Here is a 14,304-nt window from a genome sequence, read left to right on the forward strand (position 1 = left end):
AACAAAAAATGTTGATAAGAGCATCAAAATGAGAAAAAAAGAATGGGACAAAAAGAAATCAATGGACATTTAGAATAGATACAAATGTGCGATTAATTGCGATTAATCACAAGTTAACTATGACATTAATGCGATTAATCGTGATTAAATATTATAATAGTTTGACAGCACTAATTTTCAACCATTTTGAATGTTAAGGTAAAGCATTTTTTTGCTACTCCTCCTACAATTCTTGTTGAATCTTCTTCAAAATTGCCACAGATGATCTTCAGACCAAGTCTCACAAAAGTTATCCCATTAAGTTGATTTTCGCAACTGTTTGTTAGTTACAGCCAATCAAATCGATGTGGCTGACTCTGATGTGGCCGCCATTTTGAATGAATGAATATAATGTTTTTTCACAACCTCTCCTATTAAGTTTGTCCAATCTTCACCAAATTTAGCACAGATCATCTTCAGACCATGCCTCACAAAAGACATCAAATGGCGTTTTGACTTTCGCAACCGTTTGTTCAGCCAATCAAATTGAGCAATTGATCCGGAAAAAGGGAAGTCTTAGCCAATCTTTGATGCATTGACTCCAAACTTGGTGTATGGACTCAGGACCCTCTTATTAAGAGGTCTGAGACAGGTAGTCATTTTTAAGGTTTTACAACCTTTTATTTCAGAATTGTCTTCCAAATTAAACAAGGTTGCTCAACTTGTAATTTTGGCAATTCGTAGCATTTCATTACTACATGTTAGTTTGTAACATGTAGGAAAAATTGATTCAACCATTAAAACCATATATCCTCTGAAAGCTTATCCCCTCAGGATGTTGTCTAATGAGACAAGACACACGTCCTTCTCTCCATATTAGTATGCTGCCCATGCATAATAAATTCGGTATTGGTAAATGGAGTATATAGCTGATACTTTTTTTGGGCTGTGCCATTTAGGGAAACTGAGGATGCTTTCACACCTGACATATTTGGTCCGTTTCAATCGGACCATGGTCCATTTTCACTTAAATTACGGTTCGCTTGGAGAGGTGAGAACACGCATTCGAACTCTAGTGCGGATCAAACAACCGAACCATGGTACCCATAAAAAGATGGGACTCGGTCCGGTTCCAAGTGAACCATGGTTCGGTTCGCTTTAGGTCTGAACGTAATTGGACTTAACATTGACCTATTCCAGGAAGCAAACCAAAGTGTAGTGCATTGTGGGTTGAAAAAGGAATTAACACTTGGCGGAGACAGCCGTGCCACTCATTAGCAGCGAAATTAGACGAGGGAAAACGTGGGGGAATGATGAAGTGAAGGAACGGGAAATATGGGCTGATGATCATACTGCAGAGATACTTGTGGAGACATATTAGAGTAGCGAGGTATTTAAATTATTTAGTGATATACTGAAATAAAGCGTCATTATTGCACAGTGGACCAATGTTGGTTGAAAGTTAAAAACTTGGACAGCTAAAAGTGCGTGATGTTCTATGGAAAAGTGATAGCTCGTCAGACGAAAACATATAATTCCCATGGTTTGATAACCTGGATATAATCCTGAGTAAAAGACCAACGAGCAACCCAAAAAACGTGGTCGTGCAACACCAAATCATAACAATTAAAGATAGTAGGCTATTGCGATCGCAATACGCTGTTGTTGCTCCATTGTTGTTCGTGACAAGGAAGTGATTTTCCCCTCACACATTTTCTGCCCAATAGATTAACAATCTGTATGACCGCATGTCATTGTTTTTTTTTTATGTCATTGTTTTTTTTGGGGGGGGTTGATTCGCTTAAAACAGGACCGTGTGAACACTAACCGGACCTAATGAAAAATGCAACAAAGTAGCAACTCATCCACTGATTCGGACCAAGCAAACTGACTAATAGGTGTGAAAGCACCCTGATTCAACCACCTAACCCATGTATTTTCTGAAAGCTTACATCCTAAGGATGTGATCTGTGGAAAAGACTTAAGGTTTGAACACACATTTGACCATTTCTGAACTGTCCATTCATGCTTTAGGGAGATTTTTTATGGAGCCTACATAATTATTAGGCTTCTAAACCTATACCAATTGTGAACTTGATACGCTGATAACATGATTTACATCTCAGAAATCTTCATATAAACAATCTACATTAAGTTTATGTCAATTATCAATATGAAAGAATGCTCAATGCATCTCCATGTCTCCTGATATAGCCTAGGTGGTTGAGATTGAGAGTGAGTCAGAGGCAGGGGCAGCGGAGACAGCTCTGTTGCTGAGGTGAGTGCTGAAAGGTGACAGGTAGTTGAAGATGTCCCATTGCTTATTGGGAAGTTTAGTTTTCAAAATATTTAAATGTCCAGCCCCTCAGTATATGTATAACAACTATGGTAGTAATAGTTGTCGTAAATGCACCAGAATGCGGGAAATTGCATCTACATCTTTAAAAAAATTCTGGGGGACAAACCCCCAGATCCCTGGCAAAATGTCCCCCCCCCACTTTACAAATGCTGCTGACGCCCATGGATTCACGCAAAAACTTGTACTCGGAACCCTCTTCTGAGGATGTCTAAAGTTTCTGGGTCATCTGACCTGCTTGGCCTCCCCATTGCTGCTTGCAGCTATATTCTTAACATGCTTTTCTCCCTACAACCACAAGTAGCTGTTTCACACACTGTATCAACTCTACACACACAAACGTCCTGTGAGATTTAGTATGTGCTTTATTTCTTTTGATGGCAGACAGGAAAATGGAACAGTTGCATCACAATATTATTCATGATCACTGATCAACAAGGGGAAGAAGCATCAGATATGTACAGTCTGGGGGGTTAAAAGCCCAGGTTCTAGTGGTTGTTTCTGGCCAATAGAATATCATATAAAAATACAAGGCTATGCCCTACACTGCTGTTACCAGGGATACAACAATGTGCTGCACTACAGTTTAAAACCATGAAGAGCCCTTGGAGACAAAACTCCAGCCACCTGCACACGCACACCCAGTTGCCATGGGGAAGCTGAGAGTGGTGGGTGCCAAGTGAGGTAATCTCTACAGTATCAAACAGGACCTAGTCAGGGCTGTCCTGCCTTGCGCTGAATCAAGCTGAGGATGGCTTCAGACAGGAGAAATGGTCCATAAACTCACGTCAGCTTTCTTCCAGAAATTCAAGTTTGTTTTCATTAAGGAAGACATGATTAAGGCTTTTGTGGTACAGAGAAGGTCACACTAGAGGAGCACAACTGGCTCAGAGCAGTCAATGTGTGTGTACGTTTGGGTTTGCTGGACTCAGTATGTGGAGGAGGTTGTGCTCATGGCATCGTCATTGAGACGTGTGTTCCCAGGATGCACGCTAGCAAAGTATTTAACGTCCTTGTCAAGGTCGGTCTGCAGCGCCACCAGCGTCTGCTCCAGCGCCTCCTGGTGGATACTGGCAGAATGCAGGAAATACTCTGGAGAGAGGCCAAGGCAGGGGACAGAGGGTTAGTGTGTGTGTATATGTGTGAGTGTGTGTATGTGTGTGTGTCCCACCTCTCTCCAGCAGGCTCTGGCGCAGGGTCTTGGCCAGCAGCACTCTGACATTGGGGACGGGGTCGGAGCAGAGCTGCAGCAGAGGAGCCAACAGGTGCTCAGAGAACTGCTCCAGAGACACACACTCCTCCTCTACGGACAGCTACACAGGACGGACATAGAGAGAGGGGGAGAGAGAGAGAGAGAGAGAGAGAGAGAGAGGTGGCATGTAAGAGAGGTCTGTGATAACATGGTGACATGTTCTCTCTGACAACCAGTGGCTCTCAGCTGAACAATGCCATGTGTGTCAGCTGCTATTCAGCTGGGGAGTTTTGAGCTGTGTGTTCATGTATGTGTATGTGTCTGAGAAATTTAGGATGTAACATTATATTCTGAAAATACTGGTGCTAGCATTCCTTGCCTGCAGAGAACCCCCTCCCCACATGACCTATAGATGACACAAGGCTTACGTAAACCAACTGACCTAGGTTGACTATTAGCATACTAGAGGTGCAATAAATGTGTTTAACCTTATCTGTGTTGAGTGAATCATATGGTCAAGTCTAGGGCCAGAGAACTCCAAGTTTCCACGTGCACGTGCACTCTGTCTCTGGGATCGATCATATTGACAGCTGATATGCAGGAGGGGACTTCTCACCAATAAATGGTTTTATCTGAAGACTGGGGAGCTAGACAAAATTTGTATTGCGATCAGATTTTGTCTCCTTGCAGGCAAGCATTAAATATTGTACTTTCTTTGAATCCGACGACTCTGTGAATTACTTGATAAAGAAATTATCTTAACAGTATGAATACAGTGTATGTGAGTTTGTGTGAACCTTCATGTGTATGTGTTACCTGGCAGATCAAGGCAAAGGCTTGTCTCCCAGACCACTTGGGGGAGTGGCAGAACTTGTGGACCAGTTCAGACAGCAGGTCGGCCAGCAGGCTCTGGCAGCTCCCCAGCTTCTTGATCATCTCACTGACCTGGACAACAACCACACACAGTAAACTACCATGGGCCGGTCATGAGGCAAGCTGTAAAAGGTGTAGAAGTGGGTAGGGTGTGTGTGTTTCGTACCAGTTTGTAGGAGGTCCAGCGTACGGAGGAGACTCTGTCAGTGCACAGGTTGAAGGCCAGTGGCCTCATGTAGTCATACACATCCTGACCACTGTACAGCTCCAGCAGCCGCACCAACTGTCTGCGTGCACACACACACACACACTTTGTTAAAGATACATCTTTAGACTGTAAAACAGGTCATTGTTTTCATGCTGCCAACAAGCCCCCTTGTGTCACAGACACCTACTCTGCCAGCTCAGATCTGAAGCGCCAGTTACGGCTGTTGTCAGTGACCAGGAACTCCTGAAGCTGGTAGAGATATTTACGCCTGGTCTCCTGGTGAAGAAGCTGGAGGGGAGGAGAGGAGCGGAGCGGACATAGGATTACTTGGATTTTTGGATAGAGAGTGGAAGAGGTAGCAAGTAGGCAAGTTTTCCCAAGCTGAGGAAACTGAAGTTGACAAATGGATGCAGGGAGGGACACGAGAATGATGGCGGGCAGGAATAGAGGAGGGAGGGCAGGAGGAGTAGAGGACAAGAGCAGGAGGAGTATAGGAGGGAGGGCAGGAGTAGGGGACGGAGGGCAGGAGGAGTGGGGCAGGGAGGGCAGGAGGAGTAGGGGAGGGAGGGCAGGAGGAGTAGGGGAGGGAGGACAGGAGAAGTAGAGGGACGGCAGGACAGGGAGATGGGTACCTTGAGGAAGTCGTAGAGGTGTTTGAGGACCCCTATGCGGACTTCGTCCAGGTCCTTCAGGAAGCTGTTGAAGATGGGCACCAGGTCTGCAGCGGTAAGCTGAGCTCCCAGGATCCCAGCCAGCTCATGGATGGAGAATGCCAGCGTCCGACGCACCTTCCACTGGGGGCACACACACACACACATAACAAATACATATAAAAATGAGTGCTGTCAGTTTAACGTGTTATTAATGGCGTTAACGTAAACCCAAATTAACGGAGTCCATTTTTTTAATCCCGCGATTAACGCTCTTTTTTGCCAAGCAAACTTTGTAGTTTTTTTCACATGCTGTTGCAACAACTACCGACAGTAGAAAAACTACAACACCACACCGGATCTAGCTAGACCGGAAACAAAACAACAGGCACGCCACACACACTTGTTTGGCTTGCGAGCCAGATAAAGAGTAGTAGCAGAGCCCGTTTACGGATATTAGACATTCTCTGGTAGTAGGTTAACGTTACGTTTTGAGTGGATGGCGAGCGCGAGACGCCGAAATGGATACCAATAAGATTCTGAATGGTTTACTTTTAAAAAGGGCTGCATAGACATTCATCTGGAATAGTCTCTAGACCATTGTTTCCCAAAGACTGGGTCGCCAGAGATTACTTTGGAGTCGCCTTCTCACGATCTGCATCTCTACCAGTGGTGATTTCTTAAACAAATTAATGGTCAAATATCTACTATTGTGTTAACATTTTTAATGCGTTAGAACAAGTTCGTATTGAAGACTAGTTAATTCAGAATCAGCTACATGTATTAGCAGGTCGACTGACTGATTTCCTTCTCATACATTCCCGTAGCGCCACAGTGCATTTCCCTGTTGAAGCTCAGCTTACATGGACTTCAATGGGGCTGCTTCGAACTGTTTTTTTTCAGTGCTCTGAAACTATACGGTCATTGGATAAATGCTGCGATTCTGTCCCGCCCATGGACGCTCAGATGGGGGGGGGGGGTGAATGGAGGAGTAGGCTGGCCTGGACGCTGGGCTTCAGCGTTATGATTGGAAGGTCTGTCGAAAGACTGCATCTCCTTTTGATTGACAGCAATTTTGTACTATAAAATGTCACCGAAGCTGTTCAAGGTCAGTTCCATCGCGGATTCTGTAAGTGTAGTTGAAAAACTAAATGCTGCAACCTATTTCTTGGTATTTGCTTGGAGAAGTTGCTAGCAAATTTTCATCATACATTTCATACAATTATACACCACATGCCTTGTATCAGTTTAACCTAATTCCCACATTTTCTTCAAGTTTAATATTGTTTTGTTGATTGTTCCTTCATTCATACATACAGTAGGCTAGGCTAGTGTCGTAGGGGTGAACGAGCCAGTGAACTTGAAAATTAATGTAAAATATATATGATTTAGGCCTAAAATTAGCTTCCCCTATTTGAAAGACCAGCAGCCGTCTGCGCTTACTCAAACTCATCTTGTTGCGCTTATTGAGAACTTTGATCGCTATTTTCCAACAGAGGTATGCCATTCTGAATGATAAAAGGTGGATGCAAAATCCCTTCTAATTTGAGAGTCCTGAGGCTTTGCTCTAGTTGATGATTAAGGCCGAAATATGCTTCTGTTCTCCGTTTACGGATGGGCGGGCGCATGGATACGCACGGATACGCACGGATACGGACAGACGTTGTTTATGGTTCTCCATAGGCTGTGGGTGCTGAAAACAATTCACCGCCAGAGGAGTAGGTGGCGCAACGTTTTTTTGTCAAAGACGACCTTCGAGAAACCGTCTTTGTGTGGAAGTCGTGTGGTAGAAATTTTGGTCATATGCATAGATGTATGTGTATGAAATCTATAAGCTTCTATGTTTATTGGTAAGAGACAGGAAGGGAAGATGATTAAGTTGATTTCAGAGGAATGTGAAGTGCTGATGGCTCTGTGGGCAGCTTGTCCTGAGGGATGGGTGAAGCATCTTTTATGGCCTTCTGTCCTCTGGTCAGTGTAAGGGGTCAATGAGGCAGTTGCTCTGGCTAGAAGGACTGTGTCCTGTTTCATTGTTTATGTTAATTAAATTATTGTTTGAAGATGGTCACACAAAAGGACAGTTGACCATTTGACTGGTCAACTCCCGTGGTTTTATTATCTATTGGTTTGGGGAGATATGCTACATCAAAGAACTTTGGGACACTTGGTATGGAGATGTGTTGTTTCAAGCTGTCACTAAGTTGAGTTTGCCAATCACAGAGTTTGCTACATTGATTGACCTAATAGAATGCCATTTGATCTAAAGTTGATATAAGGCAGTGCATGTGTGAGTTCTCTATCACTCTTGCGAACAATTTGTGACTAGCGCACCCTTCGTAATGACTGATCAGCAAAGCTTTGTTTAATCATATGTAATTGTATAGTCTAAATAAATTGTATTGAAACCGCCATCTTCTATTATTCAAATCTACACAGTCCAGCTAGAATTTTCTTTCACAGTCATCATCGAGTGTTTACTATATTTACCTAGCAAGTAGGAGCAAATTTACAAATTAGCCGTTTCATCAATAAAATACTCAAATTTTCAGCAACTACACTGCCCATTTCTCGTCAGATTGAATTCAGATGCGGATTTACATGTACTGTTTAGCTGAAATATGAATTGTAAAACCTTACAGCAATGGCGGTCAAAAGATTCTGTCTATCACGGAAACCCCGCCCCTGCCCCGGACGCAAGCGGTTGGAAACGACTTTTAAGTGTTTATATAATTTGTTTGCCGGTCAGATTGCTGCCCTGCGCTCTGCTGCGCTGCGCTAAGCACGCATTACATTAGCCAGAAACATAAGATGATTTCACTGCAGGGCATATGCATTTGCTATACTTTGTTTGAAAGCTTAGGTCCTCTAGAATTCAGTCGTGTGATTAATTTTACAGTCAGTAAATGCATGAGATTTCCCCGCAAAACCGACCCGCTAGCATTGTTAGCAGTAGACCGTTAGCTTCTTGTTTATCTACTTGAGGCTCTAGTTTTTACATCAGGTCTCTGCTATTGGCCATAAACTGCAAATGTATGAGTGACAAATTGTGCTGTAATGATAAATAGTAACAACTTTTTCATAGAGGGTCTTTGGTACAAGCTTTATGCAACGTGTTAAAACTTACATGATTTTGTGCACAAGTAATCTTCCTTCCTATCTAATGGCAATTAGAAAGACGCATCCACTAAATCATTTGATTGCTGCGCTGCGTCAAAAACTTAACATTACATTTAGATGCATTGCAGCAGTTGTTTTGCTCACAGCCATGTCCATACATATGGTTATAATCTTGAGAACACTAAAACATAAAGCTAGTTTATCTCTTATTACACACTTTAGTGATACGAGCAGACAAAAGGAAACTTCTGGGTTTTTTTTTATTCAGCACCTTCAGCCAGGGACACAGATCCTCAACTTTGGTCGGAGGTCAGTAAATATCTGCCCACAACACTCTGACCTCTTCTTACCATGGTCAAAACAATGATAATACAGGGTCTGATTCCGTTTTCTCCAGCTGTTATGGCAGCCACGAACTGCACAGTTCACTCTGGGCATCACTGTTAGCCTTAAATTAGTACCAGAACCTGTTTAAGACATTCTCTTTTAATAATAACACATTTTTTTTTATATAGCGCTTTTCAAAGTACTCAAAGTCACTTTACAGTACGGATGGGCATGGTTAATCGAATATCCGGATATCCTAAAGTAGGTTAGGAATCGAATTTAGAAGGTTAGTTTAATATAAAAAAGTTATTTTTTATGAAAAAACGCTGCGTTGTGTTGAGAATTCTAATAGTTGTGACGTTAGAAAGGATGAAAAGCATCAAAAAGGGTAGGCTACATGACCCTGCGTTCTGCTGCGAGTGTCCTTTCATTTCATTTGGCGCTACAAGAAGCATAGTGTCCTGGCTAAGCAGTAGCCTACCTCGCAGCAACCTCAGTTCCTGCACAGTCTATTCTACGCCGGCCTAAATCGACTCCGTACTCGCCTCTCCCCTGAGCATGTTTATATGCTCATTTTACTGAATAAAAATGCGTATGGATAATGGTTTTGTGGCTTTTTTATCAACCAGCAGCCATGTTGAGCTAGCGTAATCGGCTATGTTTGCATTGTGTGGTGGCGCACCGAGGATTCCGGTTCCAAGTTAATATCCAAGTTAATATGCAATATTTCTCCATGTGTGTCTTTCGTTTTTATCGAGGATAGCCTACCCAATGTGTTAAATGTCTTCCAAAGTATTTTACGTTTTAATTTCACATAGTAATAAACTCAGCGCTATTCTGCCAATTTAAGAGCCTATAGGCCTACGTCTGGTGATGCAGCGTTTTTTCAAGTTCATTGTCTTTTCGTCATGTTGATGAAATGATCTTTCATTTGTTTTCTTTATTCAACCCTTATTTAATCTAATATCTTAATAGTTCAAATATTGCCAAAATGTGTTGTGGTTCATGTGTTGACTGTATGCTTTGCGTCATGTCAGGCTAATGACATAACGGAACCGCAGTTAATAAAAATAGATTATCCGGTTATTCGAAAATAATTTAGGATACTATTCGAATAGTGAAATCAGTTCAAATCTCCATCCCTACTTTACAGTGTACAGCCTTTATTCAGACACAGTCAAACCGGTGGTGCTACGGAAGCGTTGGATGCCAACATTCATTCAAATTCATATGATGCATGTCTTAATGATGGTGGGGGAAACCGGAGTACCTGGAGGAAACCCACGCAGGCACGGGGAGAACATGTAAACTCCACACAGAAAAGACCTGGAAGCGACCGGGGTTTGAACCAGGGACCTTCTTGCTGTGAGGCGACAGTGCTAACTACTGAGCCACCGTGCTGCCCTTTTAGTACCGTCATAAAGCGAAAGTATCATGGCCGCGCCCATCGCGACTTCCGGAATAAGGTCATTATCGGCCTTTAGTCCTGCAGAAGAAACCGAGTTGTTGCAGCTCAGCTGCGATCGCACTGACGCTATGGATCTGTGACCTTATCATTCTGGATAAGCATTTCGTCAGAATATCTTGTCGTTAGTAGGGCCAGTATTTCTATGCTTATTCCTTTCACTACCACGTACATGTGCAAATTGGGATTTTCTGTGCTCACAAAAATAAAGACAAATCACAGAAACAGACTGAATGCTGCGCCTGATATGCGTGTTGCGCTCTCCTCCTGCACCACGGACTGAAACACACTACAAAAACGCAGGCAGGCCCACCTATCCCATTAGCAATGTTGAAATGGTACAACATGTTTTGTGTAATTTGTAATCTTTTTGTAATTGTTTCATATTTTGTTAACTGGCAGTAGGCCTACAAGTTCTGAAATAACAAGAACATATCCTCATTATTGTTCAATAATGGTCAAATCCACCTTTATTTTGTGATTTACAAATAATGTTTATTGGCTTGGGTCACAAAGGCTTGTGACCCAAGCCCCCCCAGAAAAAGTTTGTGAAACACTGGTCTAGGCCAACGGTCCTGGGGGAAAGAGGGGCCGGCCAACCGTGTTGCTGGCCAACCGTGTCGCTCAATCTTCTACTTACATTTTTATTAGTAGTAAAAAATTATAAGGCAAGCGGCCCTCTGGCCCAGAAGTGCTTCAGCCCATTGGAAATTCTCCCGGTACTCCCAATGGCCAGTCCGCTACTGATCAGCAGAGTGCATGTCAGAGAATAGCATGGACACGCACTTTACACCGCAAGCGGGCACGTGCGCCACTCTGCGTTAAAGGGAGAGAAAGAAAAAAAGAGACTGCCGCTGTCCGGAGGATAACTAGCCAGTTGAGATCACGTGTGGGCGTCCTTGAGAACTGTAAGTCGTATAACTAATGTTGTCAGTTCATTTAAGCCTGTTGTTGTATTATAGCTCTATAATAAGTCTATAGCTCGTGCAAATGTAAATTAAGTTAACTGGTGATTTTCGTTGTTTGTAATCTTCACCTGCTAGCTAAATTGCACTTGGCTGTTGATTAGATAGCGATTGATGAACGCTCTTGCCCTTGCTCATGTTTGTATTTTAGGTGCCTTATTATGCTGAAGTAGTTACACTGCATTAACATAATGTAATTAATAGTAGGTTTATTGCTATTATTTGCTATAGAATGTGAGCCAATATGTCAAGATCAAATTAAGCAGACAGTTCTGTTTCATACATAAAACCGGGGGGGGGGGGGAGGAACTTCTTCCTCCCCCTGAGCCTAGGGCCTTCACTTCAAGGCCAAGACAAAGACACAAGATAAGCAATGAACCTTGAAACAAAGTAGTCAAATGGAAACCTTCAACTTTCTCCAAGTGTGCCTTGGTCGGGACAATGTTCTTTATTTGTATCAGGTTGGAGCAGACAATGTGAGGGCCCCGTATAAAAGAACCCTGAAGCTCGATATAGAGTACAAGAGGCTTTTAATTGAAAAAACAAGGCTGGAGATATGAGAAGGTAGTGCATGACTGAATGTATGAATGAATGACACGAAACGTACAGTTACATTCTTTTTCTGTGTTCCTAGTAAAGGGAGAACACATGAGGATGTATTTGTTAAACCTTTTTCTACGTTTTGGTCTTTTTATACTTTTTTGTGGCTTTTTGTCCCAAACATTTTTTTGTTGTGCCTTTGAGTCTTTTGTGTGGGTTTTCAGAATTTCACAATCACATACCTCTGAGCAGCTGAGAGGAGATGGCGCAAGTCCAAAGACGGTCTGGACCTTGATAAGTATCACTGCCTCCTTAAATCCTTCTCTTCTTACATAACTAGTGCTAAAACCCTCTACTTTCTTAACAAAATTAATTCTGCTTCTAACCCCCACAAACTTTTCTCTACCTTCTCTTCTACCCACCTCCCCCACCCTGACAGCAGACGACTTCTCCTCCTTCTTTGAGAAAAAAGTTGCCGACATTAGCAGTCGGTTCCCTAAACGCACCTTTCCTACCCCCTCACCCTCCATGACTGACCCAACTAAATGTCTAAACTCTTTCCCTCCCCTGTCCGAGGCAGAGCTCTCTGACCTCATTCTCTCTCAGCGCCCCACCTCCTGTCCCCTTGATCCTGTCCCCTCCCCTCTCTTTCAAACCATCTCCCCCTCTATCATAACTTTTCTGCTCCATGTTCTAAACTCCTCTCTTACCTCTGGCACCTTCCCCTCTGCCTTCGAACAGGCCAGAGTTACCCCTCTACTCAAAAAACCCTCCCTTAATCCTGCCATCCTCCTGAACTACAGACCGTTATCACTGTTACCCTTCTTCTCTAAAACAATTGAACGTGCTGTATCTAACCAACTGTCTAACTTTCTTTCTCAGAACAACCTGCTTGACCCCAACCAATCGGGCTTCAAGACCGGCCACTCCACAGAGACTGCCCTCCTTTCAGTCACCACTGCCCTCCAGTCTGCCAGAGCGGCTTCAAGGTAATCCGTCATCATTCTGCTGGACCTTTCTGCAGCGTTTGCACCCGACAAGCAGAACATTTAGGGGCACACCTTATATTGACCTGCAATGCATTTATTAATGTAACTAGAGAGGGTACAATTCAGTGCTCAAGCACCCCTAAATTTAATCTCAGCACCCCTAAAAATAATAATATATGTTTTAAATATATTGTTTATTATCATTTGATGCTGGAAGTCCTGAAGAAAATGACATCCTTAGTTTTTTCATTAAATATTTTGCATAATAATACATAAATGTATTAATTGTTATCCAGTGAAAATATGGATTTATATTCACAAGAGGGTATACATTTAGCACTTTTGCAAGGCACTGTATTCATGTCACATTCTCATTTGGGGCTGGGCACCCCTAAAGGTCTGATCGTAGAATCGCCCCTGGGACCATTTCTGGGGAAATTGTGGGGTGTGCCTGTGTCGGTTGCAGATGGGTCAGTTTTTTTGTCATTTTTACAACTGATATACAGCGAGGCCCGTATAAGTGTAGCCGACTGTTTGGGTTCATTCGAGATGTGGTCGTGTGGACAATTAACAAGGACACAAGCCCATCAATGCCTCGACCAAGACGGCACCGCACGTCTTCCTTTATTCTTTTCTCACTCTCCCAACAGTCCGAACCACAACCCCCCCCCCCCTGTCACAATAAAAGCCCACAAGAAAATACCTTACATAAGCTTGAGTTTAAATACATTATTTAATGTGACATTACGTACTGTACATGCAAGTCTTAGCTAAATGATTTAAATGTATGATGCACTTTTCGATCAGTCCTCTGACACCACAACACGATACTTGGTGAGTTTAACAGCGCAACAGCTCAAACACAGGCAGGGATAAAGTAACAACGCTAGTGCTAAATAAGTATTTAGCTGCTAGGCTCCATGACTTCGGGTAAGAAGGGCTCGTGAAACTGCTCACCAAAAGAACAAAGAGGAACCCACTTGTCTGGCAGATTAAGACATGTTCGTAGGAACCTAGAGAAAAATAGCCTAAACTTTCCAAGACCTTTGGCTAGGTTTATAGGTACCTAGAGAAAAATAGCCTCAACTTTCCTAGACTTTTAGCTATGGTACGAATGCAGACGGAACACTGATATCGCTGTTTTACTAGAACGTCGTATCTATGCGTTGTTGCTAACATTGTGTGCTGGCATTGTGCACACCCAATGAATTCAAAATGTGTAGGTCGCACATGCGCGTGCTTGTAAAAAATGCTCGCACTGTCTCAAACACTGGTCGCAAAATGCGACCATTTGGAGCCCTGAGTAGCGAAAAAACGTTTGTCCATATCATTCAAAATGGCAGAGAATCTATATTACTGGGTATGACGTCAGAGTGTGTTGAACTTGTCTTGATCCAGGAAATCCAACGATACCTTATTTTGGAAAATGCGAAATGTGAAAGTAATGAAGGGGACAGGTCCCAAAGAGTGTGCCAAATTTCACAACTTCTGACCATGTGGTTCTAGGGGCTGCCATAGACTCCCATGGCAGATGTGTAATAATAATTAAAGCTTATTTTAACAACAACGTTACCAGCAGTATCTATCTCAGATGGAATCACGATTCAGATAGTACCATCTGCTAACTGAAAATATGCCCCCAA

At 42.9% G+C, this 14,304-nt stretch overlaps 1 protein-coding gene and 1 long non-coding RNA gene across 7 annotated transcripts in view; one reads left to right on the plus strand and one right to left on the minus strand.

Moving 5' to 3' along the window:
• Positions 1-2,682: 2,682 nt before the first annotated feature.
• ppp4r1 (protein phosphatase 4, regulatory subunit 1) overlaps positions 2,683-14,304 on the minus strand; it is a 27,048-nt gene continuing 15,426 nt past the window's right edge. For 5 of the 6 annotated variants that reach the window (XM_084703785.1, XM_084703782.1, XM_084703784.1 and 2 more), the window contains 6 exons: positions 5,241-5,402; positions 4,796-4,896; positions 4,567-4,687; positions 4,344-4,472; positions 3,507-3,648; positions 2,683-3,427 (listed from right to left, as the gene is read on the minus strand). In XM_084703785.1, coding sequence (XP_084559911.1) covers positions 3,264-3,427; positions 3,507-3,648; positions 4,344-4,472; positions 4,567-4,687; positions 4,796-4,896; positions 5,241-5,402 — 819 coding nt within the window. In that variant the 3' untranslated portion in view covers positions 2,683-3,263. The other variant, XM_084703783.1, reaches the window with a different exon arrangement.
• On the plus strand, positions 11,576-12,662 carry LOC146275303 (uncharacterized). Its single transcript, XR_014766388.1, has 3 exons — positions 11,576-11,696; positions 11,897-11,954; positions 12,555-12,662. It is a non-coding gene; the product is annotated as an uncharacterized LOC146275303 (long non-coding RNA).

Source organism: Hypomesus nipponensis, chromosome 8 (assembly GCF_054491055.1).
Source record: "Hypomesus nipponensis isolate SF chromosome 8, ASM5449105v1, whole genome shotgun sequence".
Taxonomy (NCBI): Eukaryota; Metazoa; Chordata; class Actinopteri; order Osmeriformes; family Osmeridae; genus Hypomesus; species Hypomesus nipponensis.